Source organism: Scyliorhinus torazame, chromosome 7, assembly GCF_047496885.1.
Source record: "Scyliorhinus torazame isolate Kashiwa2021f chromosome 7, sScyTor2.1, whole genome shotgun sequence".
In the NCBI taxonomy this organism is placed as follows: Eukaryota; Metazoa; Chordata; class Chondrichthyes; order Carcharhiniformes; family Scyliorhinidae; genus Scyliorhinus; species Scyliorhinus torazame.
In genome coordinates, this window is record NC_092713.1 from 294,896,567 (window position 1) to 294,921,028 (window position 24,462).

At 48.3% G+C, this 24,462-nt stretch overlaps 1 protein-coding gene across 1 annotated transcript in view; it reads right to left on the reverse strand.

Annotated features, from left to right (window-relative positions):
• LOC140427108 (NEDD4 family-interacting protein 1) overlaps positions 1-24,462 on the reverse strand; it is an 85,559-nt gene that overhangs the window by 11,682 nt on the left and 49,415 nt on the right. The window contains exons 3-5 of the mRNA XM_072512626.1: positions 12,754-12,884; positions 5,232-5,319; positions 3,981-4,105 (exon numbers count right to left, since the gene is read on the reverse strand). Coding sequence (XP_072368727.1) covers positions 3,981-4,105; positions 5,232-5,319; positions 12,754-12,884 — 344 coding nt within the window. The remainder of the gene's footprint in view (positions 1-3,980; positions 4,106-5,231; positions 5,320-12,753; positions 12,885-24,462) is intronic.

Genomic DNA, 24,462 nt, shown 5'->3' on the forward strand with positions numbered 1-24,462 from the left:
TTCCCTGCCCACACGAAGCTCGTGATGCTCCTGTCTATTTTATTAAAAAAGGTCTTAGTGATTAGTATAGGGAGACATTGAAATACAAATAAGAACCTCGGGAGGACCATCATCTTAATTGCTTGCACCCTGCCCGCCAGCGATAGAGGCTGCATGTCCCACCTCTTGAAGTCCTCCTCCATTTGTTCTACCAACCGTGTCAGATTAAGTCTGTGCAAGGTTCCCCAGCTCCTAGCGATCTGAATCCCCAGGTATCGGAAGTTTCTTTCCACTTTCCTTAGAGGCAAGCCTTCTATCTCTCTACTCTGGTCCCCTGGATGTATCACAAATAATTCACTCTTCCCCATGTTTAGCCTATACCCCGAGAAATCCCCGAACCCCCTCAAAATTCGCATAACCTCTATCATTCCCCCCGCTGGGTCCGACACGTATAACAATAGGTCATCCGCATATAACGAGACTCGGTGTTCTTCTCCCCCTCTAATCACCCCTCTCCATTTCCTGGAGTCTCTCAACGCCATGGCCAGAGGTTCAATTGCCAACGCGAACAACAATGGAGACAGCGGGCATCCCTGTCTTGTTCCCCTATATAGTCGGAAATACTCCGATCTATGTCGACCTGTAACTACGCTTGCCGTTGGAGCCCCATAAAGAAGTCTAACCCAGCTAATAAACCCGTTCCCAAACCCAAACCTCCTTAACACTTCCCATAAATACTCCCACTCCACCCTATCAAATGCCTTCTCTGCGTCCATTGCCGCCACTATCTCTGCCTCCCCCTCCACTGGGGGCATCATTATCACCCCTAATAGTCGTCGCACGTTAACATTCAGTTGTCTCCCTTTTACGAACCCTGTCTGGTCTTCGTGCACCACCCCCGGGACACAGTCCTCTATCCTCGATGCCAGTACCTTTGCCAACAATTTGGCGTCCACGTTCAACAATGAAATGGGTCTATAGGACCCGCACTGCAACGGATCTTTATCCCTCTTCAAAATTAACGATATCGTCGCCTCCGACATCGTCGGGGGTAGAGTCCCCCCTTTCCTGGCCTCATTGAACGTCCTCACCATCAACGGGGCCAACAAGTCCACATATTTTCTGTAATACTCCACCGGGAACCCGTCTGGTCCTGGGGCCTTCCCTGCTTGCATGCTTCCCAGTCCCTTAATAACCTCGTCCACCCCAATCGGTGCCCCCAGGCCTACCACCCCCCGCTCCTCCACTTTCGGGAACCTCAATTGGTCCAGGAACTGCCGCATCCCCTCCTCTCCCTCTGGGGGTTGAGACCTATACAGTTCCTCATAGAAGGTCTTGAACACCTCATTTATCTTTCCTGCCCTTCGCACCGTGTCTCCCCTTTCGTCTCTAATTCCTCCTATTTCCCTCGCTGCTGCCCTCTTTCGCAATTGATGAGCCAACAGGCGACTCGCCTTTTCCCCATATTCATACCTCCTCCCCTGTGCCTTCCTCCACAGTACCTCCGCCTTTCTGGTGGTCAGAAGGTCAAATTCCGTCTGGAGTCGTCTCCTCTCCCTGTACAATTCCTCCTCCGGGGTCTCTGCAAATTCCCTATCAATAGCTCTCTGTGTTGATGTCAGCCTTAGATGAGATGCGGCTCCCCCAGGTTGGAGAAATGTTCCATGTTTGGTAGGTTTTATCCATTGATCTTGGAGGGACAGACTAGATCTTACCCTGGGGTGGGTTGGTAAAGGACTGGAGTCTTCTTGAGCTTCAGGCAGAGACCGACTCTTCGGTATAATTCCACCAAGACGCCAAGTGTGATTTGGAGATTTTCTTCAAAGTGTGGAAATGACATAAAAACCACGTACTGAAGTTCCACAAGCGATGTCAGTGTCATTTTCTTCTTGGATTTCAACCAGTTGAGGTTGAAACGTTTTCCGTCCATCCTACAGACAATGTCCACTCCACTGGGGAGCTCGTTCTTGACAAGGTGTAGGATGATGGCAATGAGGATGGAGAGAAGGGTGCTATATTCCTGCTCAACTCTAGTCTTGACCTCAAAAGTTTGTCTTATTTCCATCGGTGAGAACACCTTATCTAGGAGACGTTGGTGGATGTTGATGAATTTTTCTGGACAGTCGGCCTTTGACAAGGTCTTCCTGGCATTTCTTGTGAAGCTGTCGAGCAGTGAAAATCATGTCCACTGACGGAAAGGAGCTTTCGGTACTGGGGATCCAGGTGGCTAAGAGTTGAGGGGCCCTGCACAAGCTCAATTTGACGCGGCTGGTGGAGCAGATGGAGGAAGAGTTTAAAAGGTGGGATATGTTGCCACTGTCCTTGGCAGGTAGGGTGCAGTCGGTGAAAATGACGGTCCTTCCGAGGTTCCTCTGTGTCCCAGTGCCTTCCCATCCTGATCCCCAAGGCCTTTTTTAAACGGCTCAGCAGGAGCATCATGGGATTTGTGTGGGCGAATAAGGCCCCCCCCGAGGGTAAAAAGGGTGTTTCTGGAGAGTAGCAGGGACAGAGGAGGGCTAGCGTTGCCCAATCTTTGTGGGTACTACTGGGCTGCCAATGTGGCGACGATCCGTAAGTGGATAATGGAGGGGGAGGGGTTGGCGTGGAAGAGGCTGGAGATGGCGTCCTGTGTGGGCACGAGTCTGAGAGCGCTGGTGACGGCACAGCTGCCACTCCCGCCGACAAGGTACACCACGAGTCCGGTGGTGGCGGCGACTCTGAAAATTTGGGGGCAGTGGAAGCACCACAGGGGTGAGGTAGAGGCCTTGGTTTGGTCCCCGATCCGAGAGAACCATCGGTTCGTCCCGGGGAGAATGGATGGGGAGTTTCTGAGCTGGCATCGGGCAGGAACTAAAAGAATGGGGGACCGGTTTATAGATGGGACGTTTGCGAGCCTTGGTGCTCTGGAGGAGAAATTTGGGCTGCCCCCCGGAAACGCCTTCAGGTACATGCAGGTGAGGGCGTTCATGAGACGGCAGGTGAGGGAATTTCCGCTGCTTCCAGCACGAACGATTCAAGATAGGGTGCTCTCGGGGGTGTGGGTTGAAGAAGGCAAGGTCTCGGCGGTCTATCAGGAGGTGCAGGAAGAGGAGGAGACCTCGGTGGAGGAGCTAAAGGGTAAATAGGAGGAGGAGCTTGGGGAGGAGATAGATGAGGGTCTGTGGGCTGATCCCTGGGTAGGGGTATTTCTTCCTCCTCTTGCGCCAGGCTTAGCCTGATACAATTTAAGGTTCTTCACAGAGCGCATATGACAGGGGTGAGGTTGAGTAGGTTTTTTGGGGTAGAGGTCATGTGTGTGGGGTGCTCGGGGAGCCCAGCGAACCACACCCATATGTTCTGGGCGTGACCGGCGCTGGATGGGTTTTGGAGGGGCTTTGGTGAACACCCAGGTCAAGTAGAGCTGGGGGTTAGCATTATTTGGGGTATCGGACGAGCTGGGTGTGCAGGAGGTGAAAGAGGCCTGTATTCTGGCATTTGCGTCCCTGGTAGCCCGGCAGAGGATTCTGCTACAGTGGAAGGATGCGAAGCCCCCAAGGGTAGAAGCCTGGATCAGCGACATGGCAGGGTTCATTAAATTGGAGAGGGTAAAGTTTGCCTTGCGAGGGTCTGTGCAAGGGTTCTTCAGGCGGTGGCAACCATTCCTAGACTTTCTAGCAGAACGTTAGGAGGTGGTCAGCAGCAGCAGCAGCAGCAGGGGGGGGGGGGTTTCGGGTAGGTGTTTGTTATTGTTTCATGGGGGGGGGGTTTGTACATTGGGGGAATTCGCAATAAGTGTACGATGTTGATGTGTTTGTTTTATGCTTTTCTTTTGGGGGGGTTTGTTGAAAATTTGCTAAAATTGAATAAAAATATATTTTTTAAACTGTTACTAAAGGGAATACATTTTCATTTGGATTTTAGTCAAAAGGAAAATTCGACTTTAATTCATTTTATATTTGGGAACAAATTATTTTTTGGTCTGGATAGTCAACATTAAATAGGCAAAGAAACATTTCACTCACCCGAACAATGAGGATCCATTTAATCAGCGAGAGGCCAAATCCAGAAATGGCCCCATACCGACCAGCAGCTGAAGTGGTCAAACAAAATGATAAGAAGAAACCAATCCAGTTGAACAGGAATGCCACTGGGAAACAAAGGAAAGGGGAAAAATCATAGATGATTGAAAACACAATTTTCCACATTTCTATCATTCTCAGATTTCCCACCATTAACACCTCCCCATAGCTCGTAAATTATAAATTTAGGGTGTGCATATTTATAAATATGCACGGTTGAAATTCTGAGAGACCCACTTTGCCAACCAAGTGCAGCAGGGCATTAGTTCTAGCCACCAGTCTACCTCGGCTTGACCCAGATGGAAATACATAGAACAGTGTCAGTGACACAAGGTTGCCTTTTATATTTCTCGTAATTCTGGCTTGAGGGTCAAGAATTTCAGAGTGCCACTCAGAATCTGACACTCTGCACGAAGATTGGATTGTTATAGAAAAATAATCTATTGTGCAGATACCAGCTTCCTAATGTCAGTTGACTACTATTAAGAACCTTGCACTCAGAGTAACATTTAATCCACTGAAATGCATCAGCCAGGTGCCCTTATATTCAGGACAATGGGGCTGAAGCAGGTAAGATTTCTCATGGGTGCCATAATTCACGAGCTCCCCCTCCTTATTTTAGGTCAGAGGGGACATAATAGCAAACGAAGCAAGCAGAAATCTCTCATTGGACAAAAATGCAACGCAGACTCTTCCGACCGAATTTCAATCCAATTTCCAGCCTACTCGTACACCCTTGTAATGCCCACCCAGGTGCAAGAATTTCAGGCCTCTTGAAGTTACAGCTACTCCAATAACTTGCACACAAAGGTGTAGTAGGGAACGTTTGTCCAATTATTTATCATTTCAGATAGGGAAGCTTTAAAGATCATACAGGAAATTTAGAGAAATGCTTTAATTCCATTCAAGAAATGGAAATGACAATTAAGACTCAAACTACAATATTAATAATTCAAATCTAGCACTCATGATTTAAAAATCTTCAAGATTCATTAAATTATACAGGTACCATAAAAGTATTAGAAACGCAAAATATTAAGATGTAATGCACTTATCGGAGCTCCACATTATATCCACAAATTTACAGTTAAACTTCTTTGACAAATTCTTACCTTCCTATTAGTAAATATACTGGCTAAATGATTCTCAGAAATGTTAATTTTGGAAAAATTATAATTTAAAAATAATCCTTACTGAAGAACGTGAGCATGAATATACCATCATTCCCTATCCTGAGCTGATCGGCATCATCAAAGTCATCCCTTGCTGAAAAATCATCATCCTGTTTGGACAAGAAGAAATACATTTTAGATTTGTTTTCTTGATGGCAGATGAAACCATACCACGGAAAACCACATTAAGCACCTAGAAAATAATCACAAAATTGAGAATTTAAAGTGCAACATCAATTGTAACTGATCCCGAAGACCCTGTGCCACAACCTACTTTGCGATCTTTAACTATCCCTACTTAATGACTTTCATACCATTCTTCTCTATGCTATTGATGCGGTACGAAAACCTGTGGTGGGGCCTTCTGTCTCTTCAAGAGCTTCTGCACCCACTTTTATGAGCCTTATCCAGAGAGGCAACATGTCATTCAGTGCTCCTCTCGTAATTCAAGCATCCATTACTACTGAACTTCCACATTTTGAGGACATTGCCAGTGCGGTAGACAACGGGAGCCAATAGATGTGGTAGATCTGGATTTCCAGAAAGCTTTTGACAAGGTTCCACACAAAAAGTTGCTGCATAAGATAAAGATGCATGGCGTTAAGGGTAAAGTAGTAGCATGGATAGAGGATTGGTTAATTAATAGAAAGCAAAGAGTGGAGATTAATGGGTGTTTCTCTGGATGGCAATCAGTAGCTAGTGGTGTCCCTCAGGGATCAGTGTTGGGCCCACAACTGTTCACAATTTACATAGATGATTTGGAGTTGGGGACCAAGTGCAATGTGTCCAAGTTTGCAGACAACACTAAGATAAGTGGCGAAGCAAAAAGTGCAGAAGACACTGGAAGTCTGCAGAGGGATTTGGATAGTTTAAGTGAATGGGCTAGGGTTTGGCAGATGGAATACAATGTTGACACATGTGAGGTTATCCATTTTGGTAGGAATAACAGCAAAAAGGGATTATTATTAAAATGATAAAATATTAAAACATGCTGCTGTGGGTGTCCTAGTGCACGAGTCGCAAAAAGTTGGTTTACAGGTGATTAAGGCAGTGAATGGAGTTTTGTCCTTCATTGCTAGAGGAATGGAGTTTAAGACTAGGGCGATTAAGCTGCAACTGTATACGGTCGGTGAGGCCACACCTGGAGTATTGTGTTTAACTTTGGTCTCCTTACCTGAGAAAGGAAATGCTGGCGCTGGAGGGTGGGCAGAGGAGATTAATCCCAGAGTTGAGAGGGTTGGATTACGAGGAGAGTTTGAGTAGATTGGAACTGTACTCGTTGGAATTTAGAAGGATGTGGGGGGGATCTTATTAAAAACATAAAATTATGAAGGGAATAGATAGGATAGGTGCGGGGAGGCTTTTTCCACTGGCAGGTGAAAGCAGAACTAGGGGGCATAGCCTCAAAATAAGGGGAAGTAGATTTAAGACTGAGTTTAGGAGAAACTTCTTCACCCAAAGGATTGTGAATCTATGGAATTCCCTGCCCAGTGAAGCAGTTGAGGCTCCTTCATTAAATGTTATCAAGATGAAGATAGATAGTTTTTTGAAGAATAAAGGGACTAAGGGTTATGGTGTTCAGGCGGGAAAGTGGAGCTGAGTCCACAAAAGATCAGCCATGATCTCATTGAATGGCAGAGCAGGCTCGGAGGGCCAGATGTCATATTCCTGCTCCTAGTTCTTATTCAACTTTCTCCTCTCAACTCTCTCCGCAACCGTACACATATTTTCCCAGCACAGTGGCATTCCTCCAAACGTTGACCATGTAACAAGTGTTCAGTATTGATAACTTATTTGCTGGAAAATAGTCTCTGCACATGCTTCTCATCTTCTTCCCACCTTAAATAGTTGCTATTTCCAATCTCATCACTCAGTTTGCCTGTTGGGTAAACACCACCCAGACCCTTCCACCTGGACGTTTTTTATACATTCATTCACAGGATGCAGCTGTCACTGGCTAAACCAGCTTCCATTGACCATACTCAATTTTCCTCTTGTTGATTCAAGAACATATTTTTGCAGAAAACTCTCCTCAATACTAAAGGAATTCACTGCCTTTTTGATTAGCTAGTCGGCTTGTCCCAATCTATTTGAATCACTGGTTTACTGCTCTTTAAATGCCCATTTAATTTTCAAACTCAGACATCATATTTCTACACTAAATATGCAAAACACACAAACACCAACTACAGTATAGAAAATAAATACTTTCATGAAATGCAGTAAAGCTTCTTCAGCAATCGCTGGGGCAGTCCACTTAGTGAATCTCCCAAGCCTGACATCTCTTGTTTAACCAGGGCCTGCCACTTCCTCTCTTTTAGCCAATTTCCTATGCCTGATTTACCCAGGTTACCCACAATGCCCCAAGATGTGGAGCTTTTCATTCTGGGCATCAAAGGCCTCCTGGAAAACCATACCAAAGGATTTCTAATACCTATTTGGGATGCCACTTTTCAAAAACAATCAAGGAGATTGTTCAGGCAGGATCACATCTTCCGAAATCGAGTATCGAAGTATTTTTAGAGGAAATGGTCAGGTTTGGTCATTTTTCTAATTACATGGGACTCTCCTAGGATTCAACAAATTCGCCATGACTGCCAGCATACCAAGCACACAAAGGTTGATCATTAATTCCTGGTTAAAATTTATTGGTTTTAAATCCTTTAAGACTGTCTTTGACCACCGTTCAAATAATGACCAACATGCTGCTTTCCCTTGTGAACACTTTTGATGAAATAATCAATTCTAACTAGTTTCAATCTCCGTTTGAATCATTGAGAAATTTGTATTCTTCTTTTCTGCAGCAGAATATGGAGAATGTTTTTAAAACTGCTCATATTGGGTCTTATGTGGTTAAACGTACCTCACTGGACAAAAGCTACAAAACAGCAAATATTCAAGTTAAAACTTGGATGATCAGCAGAACATGATTCTAAAACTGATTCCCACTTTCAAGATTGTTATGAACATTAGCAGCATATGCGGAGGTATTGAATTCCTTTACTAAACATGGAATATTTCACATTAATTTCCTTTAAAGCTGGTAAGTCAGGGCGGCACGTTGGGCGCAGTGGTTAGCACTACTACCTCACGGCACTGAAACCGGGATTCGATCCCGGCCCCGAGTAACTGTCCGTGGGGAGTTGGCACATTCTCCCTGTGTCTGCCTGGGTCTCACCCCCTACAACCCAAAAAGATGTGCAGAGTAGGTGAATCGGCCATGTTAAATTGTCCCTTAAATGGAAAAAATAATTCGGTACGCTAAATTTTTTTTATTTTTTTATTTTTTTTTTTTAAAAAGAGCTGGTAAGTCTTGGAAGGGTCATCCAATGCCCACACCAATAATGCATCTTTTGCAAAGCAAAATAACCTACTACTCAGGAATGGAGCCATGGCACGACAACTGCAGTGACGGAGAACAAAGTGATGATACGATTCTGCACCATACCATTAGACAAATGCTTGATAGGGAGAGATGCTGGGTAACAGACCAGGAAGAACCTATACTTGATCCCTGATCCTTACTGCAGTCTAAATATAGCTCTTGCTGCAGTTGCATATATTGTTCCCATTTTTAGGACTATAGACCGACACAAAGGTCACTTAAATACCATCAGTAGTAGTCCCCACTTAAAATTAGCCAAGTTAATACCAAGGAACAAATTGGTCAGTCATAGTTGAGTGGCAACAGGTGAATAATTAATTACCATCTATTGCCTTTTAACACATCCTAATTAATTCTAGTGTTTGGATTTCACCAGGATCAGCTTTAACAGCTGTTAGTCTATAGTGTCACCGTGCACAGAATCTGAATTCCAGACAACTACAGGCTAAGGCCACTGCCGATATAAGGAATGAGTTGAAGCGTGGGAAGTTTTAATTTAATAGCAAAATGCAATACAAATATACACATGATATACAATCATCTTGACCCAAATTGCAATTAGAACAAGGAACTTGGTACCACAAAGAGAAGTTGAGCAAGTGCCATGGATACATTCAAGGGGAAGCTAAGTACATGAGGCAAAAATAGAAGGTTAGATGACGAAGGGTGGGAGGAGACTCATGTACACCATAAAGACCGGCACACACAGTTGCTGTGACAAAGAGCCTGGTTTGTTGCTGTATATTAGAAGTAAATCGCTTGTGTGGCAATTAATTTCTTTTTCTGAGCATGGTTAAGTATTTTCATATGTTTGAAAGTCTTTTTATAATGTCACAGGCTAAAGAAAAGGGAGGATCAGACATTTCACAAAACCTGCTATAAGGCAGGCATTGCTCGATCTCCTTTAAGAGGCACAATACTTGGACTCCATTAACAACTTCTCAAGTATGCAGCATTTCATGGCTTAACATCCCATGTTTTCGCAAACATAAGTATCTTAGGAAACTATTAATTGCACATCTCTTTGAATTTGGGCAGTCCTTCTCCCTGGGTCTCCGTAATAAAGCTGCTTAATTCTGTAACAGATGTCTTGTGACACTTGCAATATTAGAGGAATTCTGTACTCCAAGTTTAATTCTGTGCTAACAGTGGCATCAGGAAGTGGTGGAGGACATGGAGATGATCATAGCAGTCACAAAATTCAACTGGCTGGGATTCAAAGAGCGGCACAATGCTAGGGAAACTGAAATGCAATTTTAAAACCCCAACAGGAAGAGATTTAACTGTTAGTGATGGAAGTAAAGTCTATATTAAATCAATCATCAGTGGATCAATAATCATGCAACAAAGCCAGCTATTACTTTAGATTATAGTGATTCAGCATTTCACTTCAATATGGTACCTAATCCAGGAATCTCAATCTCTGTGGGGAGCAGACTACAGCTGAGGTGAAGCACAGAAGACTTATTTACTGGCGTCTTGAGGAAAAATGGGATTATTTTTCGGCATCATTTTGCACTGTCACTGAGGTGCATAGAGAAGACTCAGCAAAGCTACTCTGCAACTCAAAAAACATCTACTGAAATCTATACTTGAATACATTTGCAGTATAACAGAATGATGAATTCTTTAATGTTACTGCTGTGGTGAACGTAGGATTTTTAAAAGAAATATCGTATTGTGTGTCTGTTGCAGTCATGTTATCAAAATAAATTAGGTGAGGCATCCAGATTATATGTTTGCTGAAGCTGTGATTAAGGGGTTAACAGCTAGGCAGACTGTGATGTCACTCATTGGAGGGGCTGGGTCTGTTTTTAGTTTTGTTTTTCAGCCCTGCATCTGTTGTTTGTAGTTTCGTTTTTAGAGTTCTGCTCTGGTTTCTGAAGAAAGGAGGTGTTTCTCAGACTGACTTCTGAAAGCTTCCCTCCCAAGGGCTTTGTGAATAAATTTGTAAGCCACTGAGTGTTAACTGTATTAATAAATGGCATTTAACTGAAGTGTGTGGATTTTGTTTAATTGAATGTTTAGAAGTACTTGGGAAAGTAAGCTGGAAGACCTTTCTTTTATAAGAACTGTTTAACTGTTAATTAAAAGGCTGTTTTTCTTGGATGTTAATGGGGTAAATTCTGTGTTAATAATCAAGTTTGTTTTCTTGTAAAAGACCCCGAGTTGTCAGTGGAATAACTCCTGGAGTGAAGTATCCTTTCCTCACAGCTTGCAAATTGAAAAATTGTTGGGGTCTTGTCCGGTTTCCTAATATACATTGGGGTCAGTTCCGGGTACCGTAATATTGTTAATCTCAGCAGTGTTATCCCACCTCAAAAGTCAAATTCGAGCAGCTGTAAGTAAAAGCACCTAAAGCTTTGGGAAATCCAGCTTTTAAATAGCAAAAGTTAAGTGTACGGATTTGGGTTCAATGGGTACAACATAGTTGGAGAATCAGCAATGGAATGTTGCAAGTGTTTCCTTAGACAAAAAGTCAAGCCTATCCAGCACCTTATAAAACAGACCAAAAGTAATATCCTGTCTAAAGGGAAGAGTTAGATTTGAACGTAGTGGTAGGTGCATGCTATGAAAACTAAGGATTGATGGCTGTTGCTTTTAGAATGGGATGAGAAGGGGAGATTTTGGGAAACCGGATTAATAGAAAATTATTTCAGTAATTTCTCTTGAAAAATATTTGGTAGAGAAGTCAGTTAAATTTTGATTGGCTTGCCAAGAAGTTATCGCAATAGAGCAACTGCAGAAGGTTGCTTCTCAAAGGACAAACCAGGATGAAATTAGAATAAAGCAAATGGGGTTGTGTCTAGTGTCCCTGTAAAAGTGTACAAACTCAGCAATAGCATGATGGGGAAAATAGCCAACTTATGTAACCAAGTGTAAGACAGCTGTGTCAGCTAAGTGCCAAGATCAGACCCTGACAAACTAGACAAAGCTAAAAATCCACATAATCATATCATACAAGGCCAGAAGAGGAAAAATAGTGCCTAGTAAAACCTGATAACAAAGCCACGATCTAGGAATGTCCTAGTAACACAACCTCCTCATGACCTAGGTCCATCTGCGTCAAGGCATCATGAGGGCAGAGGTGAAAAACAAAATAGGACCACGTCTTAAATCCTCTAAAGACAAAATACTGCAAATAAGCCGAGTCAGGGTCTTTCCATGACAACATGTTTGATCAGAAGTTATGACTGTATTGACATTTTTGAACAAGGTCTGTTTTTGTAAAATGATACAGCTTTTGTATAAATATTGAACGTTTTCTCCATGTCTTTGCGAGCTTGAGAAAGAATGAGCAGGTTTACCTGAACAGCTCTCTCTCTCTCTAACCTGTAGCCATCTGCATGCAGACTTTGGTCAATAAAGACAAAGTTATTTATTTCGAAACAGAGTTTTAAAGTTGTTTTCTTCACAGTCTTGAAGTAGGAAAAATTTTAAAAGACGACATCCCTTTTAGAAAGGTTTTAGTCTTATCACATGGCTTCAGTGATGTCATTGTGAGGGTGGAGCTAGGCTGTGGCTGTGCGAGCTGTTTTTGTTTCGCTTTCACATTTGGCTGCTGTGGACTCAGACAGAGAACAGAAGTGTTTTGGCCTGTCTCTCTCCATTTTCAGTTTAAATATCTGTTCCAGTAAAAAAAACATTGATTATTTACCTGTTTGGTAACTTAAAAGATATAGTTTGCTTTCCGGCAGGGTTTAAACCTGCTGCTGAGACGGGGTCAGATTCTCACAGCAAGTGAGAATGCAGAGTGCTGGGCAGAGTATTTTGGTTTATGGGATTTTGTTTTTGAACTGGGGTGAATATATTTTTGTAATTGATAAAAATTCTTGCTATTTGTTTATATAAATGTCAACTCAGTTCTTAGAATAAAGCTTGCTTTGATTAAAGTGTCTGGAAGACTGTCGAATAACACCTGAAGAATAGGCTCTTGTACTCATCCTAGTCAAATTCAACATAAAAAGTTACAGGTCAGGGGAACTCCATAATATACTTAGAGTTTCTAAACCCTGGCCCATAACAGTTGGGAGATATGTTTATCTCTATTAAAAGCTGCAAAAATAGATTAATAGAAACATTAGTCCTAAGCATATTTTTGTATGTAGTAGTCCAGCTGTAGTATATCTTGTGCATTCAAATGCAGGTAGATTCTTACCCGTCCAGAGACCAGGGGCAAAGTTGCTTCAACTTTTGTTCGTTCAGCCTCATCATATGAAGGGAGTGTGGTTGCTACACTGTAGGATGGAGGCTTTGGAAATGCAGAGTCCTCTTTGTAATCAAAGTACGCTGCAGAAAAATATGAAGCATTAGAAATATAGGGTGCAATTTCTCTCAGTCTACATACAGAACTGCTCCTTATTGCAGAACCTTGCTCTCATGTCATAGGATGGGCTGCAAATCTGCAACAGGCCTCTGCCAAAGGCATATTACAACTAGCTGTGATCAAAGAATGTTCAGAACCATTGGTCCTCTGATGTTCCAAGCCTTTACTTCAAGAGTATCTCATTTTGTAAATATATTAAGACATGACTACATAAAAAAAAGTCAGCTATATCCCAATTCTGAGCTTGGGTCACTGTCTGTGCAGTGACTGAACGTTCTCCCAGTGTCTGCATGGGTTTCCTCCGGGTGCTCCCGTTTCCTCCCACAAGTCCCGAAAGACGTGCTTGTTGGGTGAATTGGACATTCTGAATTCTCCCTCAGTGTACCCGAACAGGTGTCGGAATGTGGCGACTAGGGGATTTTCACAATAACTTCATTGCTGTGTTAATAAAAGCTTACTTGTGCCACTAATAAAGATTATTATTATAACATGGCCGAGGATAAACATTTAGAAATGTACATATCTCCACAAATTTACTCCGGCGCATGTATTTTAAAAAGCAACTGGCCAGAGGCAGCCTGGAAACAAAGATCTTGTGCAGAATTCTCTCTTCAGTGATAGACATGATACAGCAGCGCTAGCCAGAAATGCCCCAATACCAGCATATTATTTTGTGATGCCACTGGAAGTGCTCCAACAATTAGTGGGTGCCAAAACAGCCTCGTCTTTCGGCACCTATGCTTACTAGAATCTACTTATGATTGCAACACTGCAGCAATGTGCGACAACCGTTAGAGGGCCTCAGGGAGTTGTGCAATTTTAAAGGCATAAAAATACAGAAGCATTTCAAATTTAGCATACAGGGTCCATGCAGCAAAATCAGTGAGGGGTACTTGAGGATTTAAAAGGACTGATACTTTATGAATGGTCTAGGCCACATGGTAACTATCCCAGCGTACTGTAGGAGATTAGGGGAGAGTATTTGTAGGGAAATGGCTTTGATTATGAAAATATTGGAAGATTTACCACAGCAGGGGATGGCGGTGACTGGAACTGATCAAGAGGTCTGCACTATTTCTAAAGGCACCCTTCCCCGCTGACTCTGCAAAGCCCTCCTCACTATTTGGGGACATGTCAAAGTTGGGAGAACTGTTCCACGGACTATGAAGCAACAGCCTGACACAAGCATACTCATCAAATCATATCTTACAGCCAATTCCCAGAATCCCCCATCATCATTCCTGGGTACGTCCTGAACCATTAACAGAGCAGATCCACCCAGATGTGGAGGCAGAATGGTATACAGTCAAGAAGGAGTGACCCAGAGAGTCCTCAACATTGATTCTGGACCCAAGATGTCTCATGCCATTAGGTCAAATATGGGCAAGAAAACCTCCAGATGACTAATAGCGATCATGCACCCTCAGGTAATAATCAGTGCTCCTCCATTTTACCAAACTTGGAAGAAGCACCAAGCATCACAAGGGCACAAAATGTACTGTACGTGGGATCTTCAATGTCCATCATCATGATTGGCTCAGTATCATAGAATCCTTACAGTGAAGGAGACCAATCTGTCCATTGAGTGGGAAGCTGGAGGGATGTCGGTGGTATTAGTGAATATTTACGCACCAAACTGGGAGTTGATGAGGTGGGTGTTAGGGAAGATCCTTGACTTGGGCCACACAGGCTGATCATGGGGGGAGGGGGGGGGACTTTAATACGGTCATTGATCGGAGGTTGGATCGGTCGAGATCAAGGACAGGGAGGGTGCCAGCCGCGGCAAAGGAACTAAAAGGGTTTATGGTGCAGATGGAAAGGGTAGATCCATGGAGGTTCAGACGGCCAAGAGCGAAGGAGTTTTCTTTTTTCTCCCATGTTCACAAAGTGTACTCCCGGATTGATTTTTTTGTTTAGAACAGGGCTTTGCTGGTGGGGGTGGTAGATGCCGAGTATTCAGCGATGGTTTGTGTCGGACCATGCCCCACACTGGGTGGACTTACGGGTGAGCAAGGAGGGGGGTCAGCGCCCGCAATGGAGATTGGATGTAGGACTGTTAGTGGATACGGGGATGTTCGGTCGGGTGAGGGCGGCAATCCGATCAATCCGGGAGTACACGGTATGGGAGGCACTGAAAGCAGTAGTTAGGGGGCAGCTGATTTCGATATGGGCTCATAGGGAGAAGGTGGAGCAGACAGAGATGGATAGGCTGGTTAGGGAAAGACTCCAGGTGGATAGAAGGTACTCGGAAGCCCCGGAGGTGGGGCTGTTGAAGGAGCGGCAAAAGCTGCAGATGGAGTTTGATCTGATATATACAGGGAAGACAGTGGGACAGTTGAGGAGAGCAAGAGTGGCAATATAAGAGTATAGTGAGAAGGCCAGTAGAATGCCAGCACACCAGCTCAGGAAAAGAGAGGCGGCCAGGGAGGTAGGAAGAGTGAAGGACAGGGGGGGGAAACACGGTCTTGGACCCAGCGGGGGTGAACTAGGAGTTTTAAAGTCAGCTGTACGAGTCGGAGCCCCGAGCTGGAGTGGAGGGGATGAGGCAATTTTTGGAAGCGTTGGAGTTTCCGAAGGTGGAGGAAGGGTTGGTGGTGGGGTTGCGAGCCCCGATTGGGATTATAGACGTAGTAGAAGGATTGGAGGCCATGCAGTCGGACAAGGCCCCGGGACCGGGCGGCTACCCAGTGGAATTTTACACAAAGTTTTCTGGGATGTTGAGCCCGTTGCAGGTGAGGGGATTTAATGAGGCAAAGGAGCGGGGCGTTCTTCCCCCAACAATGACACAGGCTTTGATTTCTTTGATCCTGAAGTGGGAGGAAGTCCCAGAGAAATGCAGGTGATACAGACTAATCTCCCTACTGAATGTTGATGCCAAATTGCTGGCCAAACTTCTGGCCTCGAGAATAGAGGACTGTGTTCCGAGGGTGATAGGGGAAGACCAGACGGGGTTTGTCAAAGGCAGGCAGCTAAAGTCCAACGTTAGAAGGCTCTTGAAAGTAATCATGATGCCCTCCGAGGAGAAGGAGATGGAGGTCGCTATGGACGCGGCGAAGGCCGTTGACCAGGTGGAGGGGAATTATCTGTGGGAAGTCCTGGGACGGTTTGGGTTTGGGCAGGGCTTTATTGACTGGGTTCAGTTGCTGTATCAGGAACCGGTGGCGAGTGTGCGAATTAACCAGGTGAGTTCAGACTACTTTAGGCTGCACTGGGAACAAGGCAGAGATGTCCACTCTCCCCACTGGTGTTTGCCTTAGCTATAGAGCCATTGGCGACAGTGCTGAGAGCGTCAGAGGACTGGAAGGCGCTAGTCCGGGGGGTGGGTGGAACAGGGGAGATTGTGCAGATCTTAGGGAAATTTGGCCGGTTCTCAGGGTACAAACATGGGTAAGAGCAAAGTTTTTGTGATCCAGGCGAGGGGGCAGGAGAGGAGACTGGGAGAGTTGCCGTGGTAAAGTGGTGGGAGGGAGCTTTTGTTACTTGCGTATTCAGGTGGCACGGGGATGGAAGCAGCTACATAAATTAAATTTGGCCCGGTTAGTTGAGCAAATGAAGGAGGACCTCCGGAGGCGGGACTTGCTCCCGTCGTCACTGGCGGGGAGGGTACAGACCGTAAAAATGACAGTTCTCACGAGATTTGTGGGGGTTTTTCCAGTGCCTCCCTATTTTTATACCAAAGGCCTTTTTTAAGCGGGTGAATGCGGTGATCTCGGAGTTTGTGTGGGCAGGTAAAACCCCGCGAGTAAGAAAGTGCAGCTGGAGCGGAGCTGAGGAGGAGGGGGGGGGGGGGAGAAAAGAGAGAGAGAGAGAGAGAGAGAGAGAGAGAGAGAGAGAGAGAGAGAGAGAGAGAGAGAGAGAGAGAGAGTTGGCACTATCGAACTTTAGGAACTATTACTGGGCAGCAAATATAGCCATGACAAGGAAGTGGGTAGTGGGGGAAGAGGTCGGTGTGGGAGCGGGTAGAGGCAGCCTCATGTAAGGGCACAAGTTTAGGAGCACTGGTAACGGCACCTCTGCCGTTCTCGCCGGCACAGTAGTCCACAAGCCCAGTGGTTGTGGCGGCCTTGAGAGTTTGGGGACAGTGGCGGAAGCATGTGGGAGTGGAAGGAGCATGGGTATGGGCTCCAATTTGTGGTAATCAATAATTTGTGGTTGTCCTGGGCAGGATGGATGGGGTGTTCCAGAGGTGGCAGAGAGCAGGGATTGAGAGGCTGGGTGATCTGTTTATTGATGGCAGCTTTCCTTGTTTGGAAGATCTGGAGGAGTTTGAATTGCCGGAAGAGAATGGATTTTGTTATCTGCAGGTTAGGGATTTTGTGTGACGGCAGGTTTCGACCTTTCCGCTTCTACCGCCACAGGGGATACAGGACAAGGTAGTCTCTAGAACGTGAGTGGGAGAGGGGAAGATATCGGAAATCCATAAAAAACTACTTATGGAGTGAGTGGGAGGAAACCCAGATAGGTGTGCTAAAGCGTAAATGGGAAGATGAGTTGGGAAAGGAGTTAGAGACATGGCTGTGGGAGGATGCTCGGAGTAGAATCAACACGTCCTCATCATGTGCCAGGCTCAGACTGATACAATTCAAGGTGGTTCACCAGGCACACATGACGGTGACCCGGATGAGCAGATTCTTTGGGGTGGAGGACAGGTGTGTGAGGTGTGCAGGGGGGCCCGCAAATCATGTCCACATGTTTTGGGCATGCCTGAAGCTCGGGGGAATCTGGCAGGGATTTGCAGATGTCATGTCCACAGTACTAAAAATAAGGGTGGTGCCAAGTCCAGAGATGGCGATTTTTGGAGGGTGGGAAGACCCGCGAGTCCAGCAGGCAAGTGAGGCCGACATTTTGGCCTTTGCCTCCATGGTAGCCCGGAGACGGATCTTATTAGCATGGAGGGACTTGAAGCCCCCAAATCAGGGATATGGGTTGGTGACATGGTTGGGTTTCTCAGGCTTGAGAAAATTAAGTTCGCCCTGAGAGCATCGGTGTTTGGGTTCGTCCGGGGTGGCAGCCATTCATCAACTTCTTCGGGGAAAACTAAACTGTTAGCAGATACAATTAGGGGGGGGGTTCGGGAGTAAGGGCAGCAGGGGTAGTTAAGGTAATTTTTTGTTTGGCTTAGGCGGGAACAGTGAAGGATGGAGGGGGGCACTGAATTATAGTTACATTTGTATGACTTCCGGTTGGGGCTATGCGGAGTTAAGTCGCACATTCGGCGGCTCCCGCAAAAACGGACTTTTGGGCTCTTTTCAGGGCCCCCAACGGGACTTTTGCGACGCTTCCCGGTATGGGAAGCAGTTTATAATAGCTCACCGTCAGTATATGGCTTCAACCAGGAGCGGGGCGACTAAAAAGGTGGCGGTGGACCCGAAGAAGGTGCGAGGGAAGAAGAATAAAATGGCTGCGGGCGGAGACCAGGCAGCGTGGATGCAGTGGGTGGAGGAGCAGCAGGAGGGTATCCAGCGCTGCTTTAAAGAAATTAAAACGGACCTGCTAGAGCCGATGAAGGCTTCCATTGATAAGCTGCTGGAGACACAGACGGCCCAGGGGGTGGCAATCCGTGAGGCTCGACAGAAGATCTCTGACAATGAGGACGAGATCTTAGGCCTGGCGGTAAAGGTGGAGGCGCAAGAGGTGCTCCACAAGAAATGGCAGGAGCGGTTCGAGGAGATGGAGAATCGGTCGAGGCGGAAGAATCTGCGGATTCTGGGCCTCCCGGAGGGGCTGGAGTGGCCGGACGTGGGGGCCTAGGTGGTCACCATGTTGAACTCGCTGATGGGAGCAGGGTTCTTCCAGGGGCCCCTGGAAGAGTGCTGGCGAGGAGGCCCATGGCTAACGAGCCTCCGCGGGCGGCGCTGGTGAGGTTCCATCGGTTCGTCGATCGGGAGTGTGCGCTCAGGTGGGCCAAGAAGGAGAGGAGCAGCAGGTGGGAGAACGCGGAGGTCCGAAAATACCAGGACTGGAGTGCGGAGGTGGCGAAGAGGGCGGCCAGGTACAATCGAGCGAAGGCGGTGCTGCATAGGAAAGGGGTGAAGTTTGGCATGTTGCAGCCGGCGCGACTGTGGGTCACTTACAAGGACAGGCACCATTATTTTGAATCTCCGGAGGAGCTGTGGGCCTTTGTTCAGGCCGGGAAGTTGGACACAGATTGACGGTCAGAATGGGCGATTGGGGACTGCGGTTGATATGTTATGTTATGTTTATATTTTTTCTCGAGGGGGGGGCCTTTGTATTGCTCCGGGGTTCTTTTTCTCTGTTTTTCTCTTTCGGGTCAGTGAGGGTGGCTGGGGCGGGTTGGGCACTGTTTTGGTCGGGTTGGTCGGGGGGGCTCTTGGAGGGGGGTAGGTAAACGGAACAGGGGGGTGGACGGCGGTGAGATGGGGCCCCGCGGGGAGGGGGAGGCCTGAGTCGGGGGTGAGGGGACCAGGCCTATAAAAGGAGCTGCGTCAGAGGTGGCGGGGCCTGGTAGGTGGAAAGCACGGGCTTTTGCCCGCGCTGAAGACTGGAGGGGGCGGGGAAGCGAGGGTTGTTTCCCGCGCTTAGAGTGGAAGGGGGAGGGGGAGAGCCTATAGATGGGGAACGGGGGAGGGGGGTGTGCCATACAATGGGAGGAGTCGAAGGAGAGGCGGGAGTGGCTGGGGTCAGCTGACTTGCGGAAGTGCAATGGGGGGAGTAAATCAGCTAGGATGGGTCCTAGCTGCGGGGCGGGGGGGGGAGAGAAAATCGAGCTGCTGCTGCTATGGTCAAGGGGGAGCTGGAGCGAGTTGGGGGGTGGGGGGGGGGAAAAGAGGGGGTCGAGACGGAGGTATGCCGCTGTGGGGAACGGGCCGGGTGTGGGGTGCGGGCGCGTGGCTGGCCGAGGAGGGGTCATGGGTAGTCGGCGGGGGAGGGGGGCGGGTAGCCCCCTGATCCGGCTGATAACCTGGAATGCAAGGGGACTGAATGGGGCGGTTAAGCGGGCCTGCGTGTTCGCACACCTGAAGGGGCTCAAGGCGGATGTGGTTATGCTCCAGGAGACACACCTGAAGGTGGCAGGCCAGGTAAGACTGAGGAAAGGGTGGGTAGGTCAGGTGTTTCACTCGGGGCTGGATGCCAAAAATCGAGGGGTGGCAATCTTGGTGGGAAAGAAGGTGTCATTCGAGGCGTCGAGCATTGTGGCAGATAATGGCGGTAGATACATAATGGTGAGTGGTAAGTTGCAGGGAGAGAGGGTGGTACTGGTCAATGTGTATGCCCCGAACTGGGACGATGCGGGTTTAATGCGGCGTATGTTGGGTCGGATCCCAGACTTGGAAGTGGGGGGCCTGATAATGGGGGGAGACTTTAACACGGTGCTGGATCCGGCACTGGATCGCCCCAGGTTTAGGACGGGTAGGAAGCCAGCGGCGGCTAGAGTGCTGAGGGGGTTTATGGACCAGATGGGAGGGGTGGACCCTTGGAGATTTACAAGGCCGGGGGCTAGGGAATTTTCATTCTTCTCACATGTCCATGAGGCTTATTCCCGAATCGACATTTTCATTTTGAGTAGGGCGTGGATAGCGAGAGGAGACGGAGTATTCGGCAATAGCCATTTCGGCCCACGCCCCGCATTGGGTGGACTTGGAGATGGGGAGGAGAGGGACCAGCGCCCGCTGTGGCGCTTGGAGGTGGGGCTGTTGGCAGAGGAGGAGGTGAGCGAGCGGGTCCGAGGAAGTATAGAGAGGTACTTGGAGACCAACGACAATGGGGAGGTCCGAGTGGGGATGGTATGGGAGGCACTGAAGGCGGTGGAGAGGGGAGAGCTGATCTCCATTAGGGCCCACAAGGAGCAGAGGGAGCGGGGGGGGGGGGGGGGGGGGGGGGAGAGGGAGAGGCTGGTGGGGGAGATGGTGAGGGTAGACAGGAGGTATGCGGAGGAGCCCAAGGAAGTATTGTTGAGGAAGAGGCGTAGCCTCCAGGCCAAATTCGACATGGTGACCACCAGGCAGGCAGAAATGCAGTGGAGGAAGGCCCAGGGGGGCGATTTAGGAGTATGGGGAAAAGGCAAGCCAGATGCTAGCGCATCAGCTGTGAAAGCAGGACGCAGCTAGGGAGATCGGGGGAGTTAAGGACAGGGGAGGGAGTGTGGTCTTGACATCAATGGGGTCTTCAGAGACATTTATGAAGAATTGTACCGATCCGAGCCCCCACGGGAGGAGGGAGGGATGGACCGCTTCCTGGACCAATTGAAGTTTCCAAAGGTGGAAGAGGGACTGGTGGCAGGACTGGGGGCCCCGATTGGGCTGGAGGAGCTGATCAAAGGGATAGGAAGCATGCAGGCGGGGAAGGCACCGGGGCCGGACGGTTTCCCAGTCAAGTTCTATAAAAAATATATGGACCTGTTGGGCCCGCTGTTAGTCAGGACCTTTAATGAGGCAAGCATTGCCCCCGACGATGTCCCGGGCACTGATCTCCTTGATCCTGAAGCGGGACAAGGATCCCCTGCAATGTGGGTCTTACAGACCGATTTCTTTGCTAAATGTAGATGTAAAGGTGCTGGCGAAGTTCTTAGCCACGAGGATTGAGGATTGTGTGCCGCAGATCATCCATGAAGACCAGTCGGGGTTTGTGAAGGGGAAACAGTTGAACGCGAATGTGCGGGGGCTTTTGAACGTTATCATGATGCCGGCGAGGGAGGGGGAGGCGGAGATAGTGGTGGCGATGGACGCTGAGAAAGCCTTCGCTAGGGTAGAGTGGGGGTACCTGTGGGAGGTGAAGAGGTTCGGGTTTGGGGAGGGGTTTGTCAGGTGGGTTAGGCTGTTGTACGAGGTCCCGATGGCAAATGTGGCCACGAACAGGAGGAGGTCCGAGTACTTTCGGTTGCACCGAGGGATGAGACAGGGGTGTCCCCCGTCCCCCCTGCTCTTCGCACTGGCGACTGAACCCCTGGCTATGGCACTGAGGGAGTCAAGGAACTGGAAGGGGTTGGTGCGGGGTGGGGAGGAGCATAGGGTGTCGCTTTATGCTGTATGCGGCGGACCTGGTGGGAGGAATGCCGGAGGTAATGAGGAGTCTTAGGGAATTCGGGGACTTTTTGGGAATTTGGGAACTTTTCGGGGTACAAGCTCAACATGGGGAAGAGTGAGCTGTTCGTAGTTCATCCAGGGGACAAGGAGAGGGGGATTGGCGAGCTCCCTCTGAAAAGGGCGGAGAGGAGCTTCAGGTATTTTGGGTGTCCAGGTGGCCAGGTGCTGGGGGGCCCTGCATAGGCTTAATTTTACAAGGCTGGTGGAGCAAATGGAGGAGGAGTTCAAGAGGTGGGACGCGTTGCCGCTGTCCTTGGAGGGTAGGGTGCAATCAGTCAAAATGACGGTGTTCCCAAGGTTTTTGTTCCTGTTCCAGTGCCTCCCCGTGTTTATCCCGAAGGCTTTTTTCAGGCGGGTTAACAGGAGTATAATGGGGTTTGTGTGGGCGCAAGGGACTCAGAGGGTGAGAAGGGTGTTCCTGGAGCGGAGACAGGGGGGGACTGGCGCTGCCCAACCTCTGCGGGTACTACTGGGCCGCCAATGCGACGATGGTGCGCAAGTGGGTGATGGAGGGGGAGGGGGCTGCATGGAAGAGGCTGGAGACGGCGTCTTGTGTGGGTACGAGTCTGGGTGCGCTGGCAACGGCGCCGCTGCCGCTCCCTCCAAGGAGATATACCACGAGCCCGGTGGTGGCGGCTGCCCTCAATCTGGGGGCTGTCGAGGCGGCATAGGGGGAATGTTGGGGCCTCGGCGTGGACCCCAATACGGGGGAACCACCGGTTCGCCCCAGGGAGAACAGGTGGAGGGTTTTCAGGGTGGCACAGGGCAGGGATACGAAAGTTGGGGGACCTGTTTGTGGACGGGAAGTTCGCGAGCCTGGGTGAGCGAGGAGAAGTACGAGCTCCCCCCCCCCGGGGAACACCTTCAGGTACTTACAGGTAAGGGCGTTTGCCAGACGGCAGGTGGTGGAATTCCCGCGGCTACTGCCACACACAGTACAGGACAGGGTGCTCTCGGGGGGGTGGGTGGGAGTGAGGAAGATCTCGGAAACTTACCAGGTGATGCAGGAGGAGGAGGAGGCCTCGGTGGTGGAGGTGAAAAGGAAGTGGGAGGAGGAGTTGGGAGAGGAGATTGAGGAAGGGACGTGGGCAGATGCCCTAGGGAGGGTGAACTCTTCCTCATCGCGCGCGAGGCTCAGCCTCATACAGTTTAAAGTGCTGCACAGGGCACACATGATCGGGACAAGGATGAGCCGGTTTTTGGGGGGTGAGGACAGGTGTGTTAGGTGCTCAGAGAGCCCAGCAAATCACACCCATATGTTCTGGGCATGCCCAGCGCTGGAGGAATTTTGGAAGGGCGTAGCGAGGACGGTGTCGAGGGTGGTAGGATCCAGGGTCAAACCAGGCTGGGGGCTCGCAATATTTGGGGTGGCAGAGAGGCCGGGAGTGCAGGAGGCGAAAGAGGCTGGTATTCTGGCCTTTGCGTCTCTGGCAGCCCGGCGAAGTTTTCTCCTTCAGTGGAAGGATGCGAGGCCCCCAAGCGTGGAATCCTGGATCAGCGATATGGCAGGGTTCATTAAATTGGAGAGGGTGAAATTCGCCTTGAGAGGGTCGGTACAAGGGTTATTTAGGCGGTGGCAACCGTTCTTAGGTTTTCTGGCAGAACGATAGACATTGGTCAATGGCAGCAGCAGCTCGGGGAGGGGGTTTACTTTATTATGGTTTTTGTTATTTACTAAGGGGGTGTATATACCTGTTGTGTTAAGTCGGGGTGTTAATGTTAATTTATTATTTATGTACGGGGGGGGGGGGGGGGTATGGGGGGTTGTTTTTTCTACATTGTGTTTTGTACTTAACCCTGTTGGGTTCCTTTTTCATTTTGTTATTCATATTTTATGAAAACCTTTAATAAAAATTACTTTAAAACAAAAAAAATTTACATTTGTATTTTTAATCTTTTGTTGTTATAAAACCATAAATGCCTTTGGGGGCATTGGTAACGGCGCCTCTGCCGTTCCCGCTGGCACGGTACTCCACCAGCCCCGTGGTGGTAGCGGCCCTGAGAGTCTGGGGGCAATGGAGGAGACTTGTGGGAGCATCGGTCTGGTCTCCAATATGCAACAATCACCGGTTTGCCCCGGGGAGGGTAGATGGAGGGTTCCGGAGATGGCAGAGAGCAGGGGCCGAGTGGGTGGGAGATATGTTTATAGAGGGGAGCTTTCCCAGCCTGAGGTAGTTGGGGGAGAAATTTGAATTGACGGGAGGGAATGAGTTTAGGTACCAGCAGGCGTGGGACTTCCTACGCAGGCAGGTCTCAACCATCCAGCTCCTACTGCCAAGGGGGATACAGGACAGGGTAGTTTCCAGAATGTGGGTGGGAGAAGGGAGGGTTTCGGACATTTACAAGGAACTCATGGGGTCAGAGGAAATGCAAACTGAGGAGCTGAAACACAAATGGGAAGAGGAGTTAGAAGGTGAGATAGAGGATGATCTCTGGGTGGAAGCGTTGACTTGAGTCAAAGCGTCCACAACATGCGCCAGGTTCAGCCTGATACAGT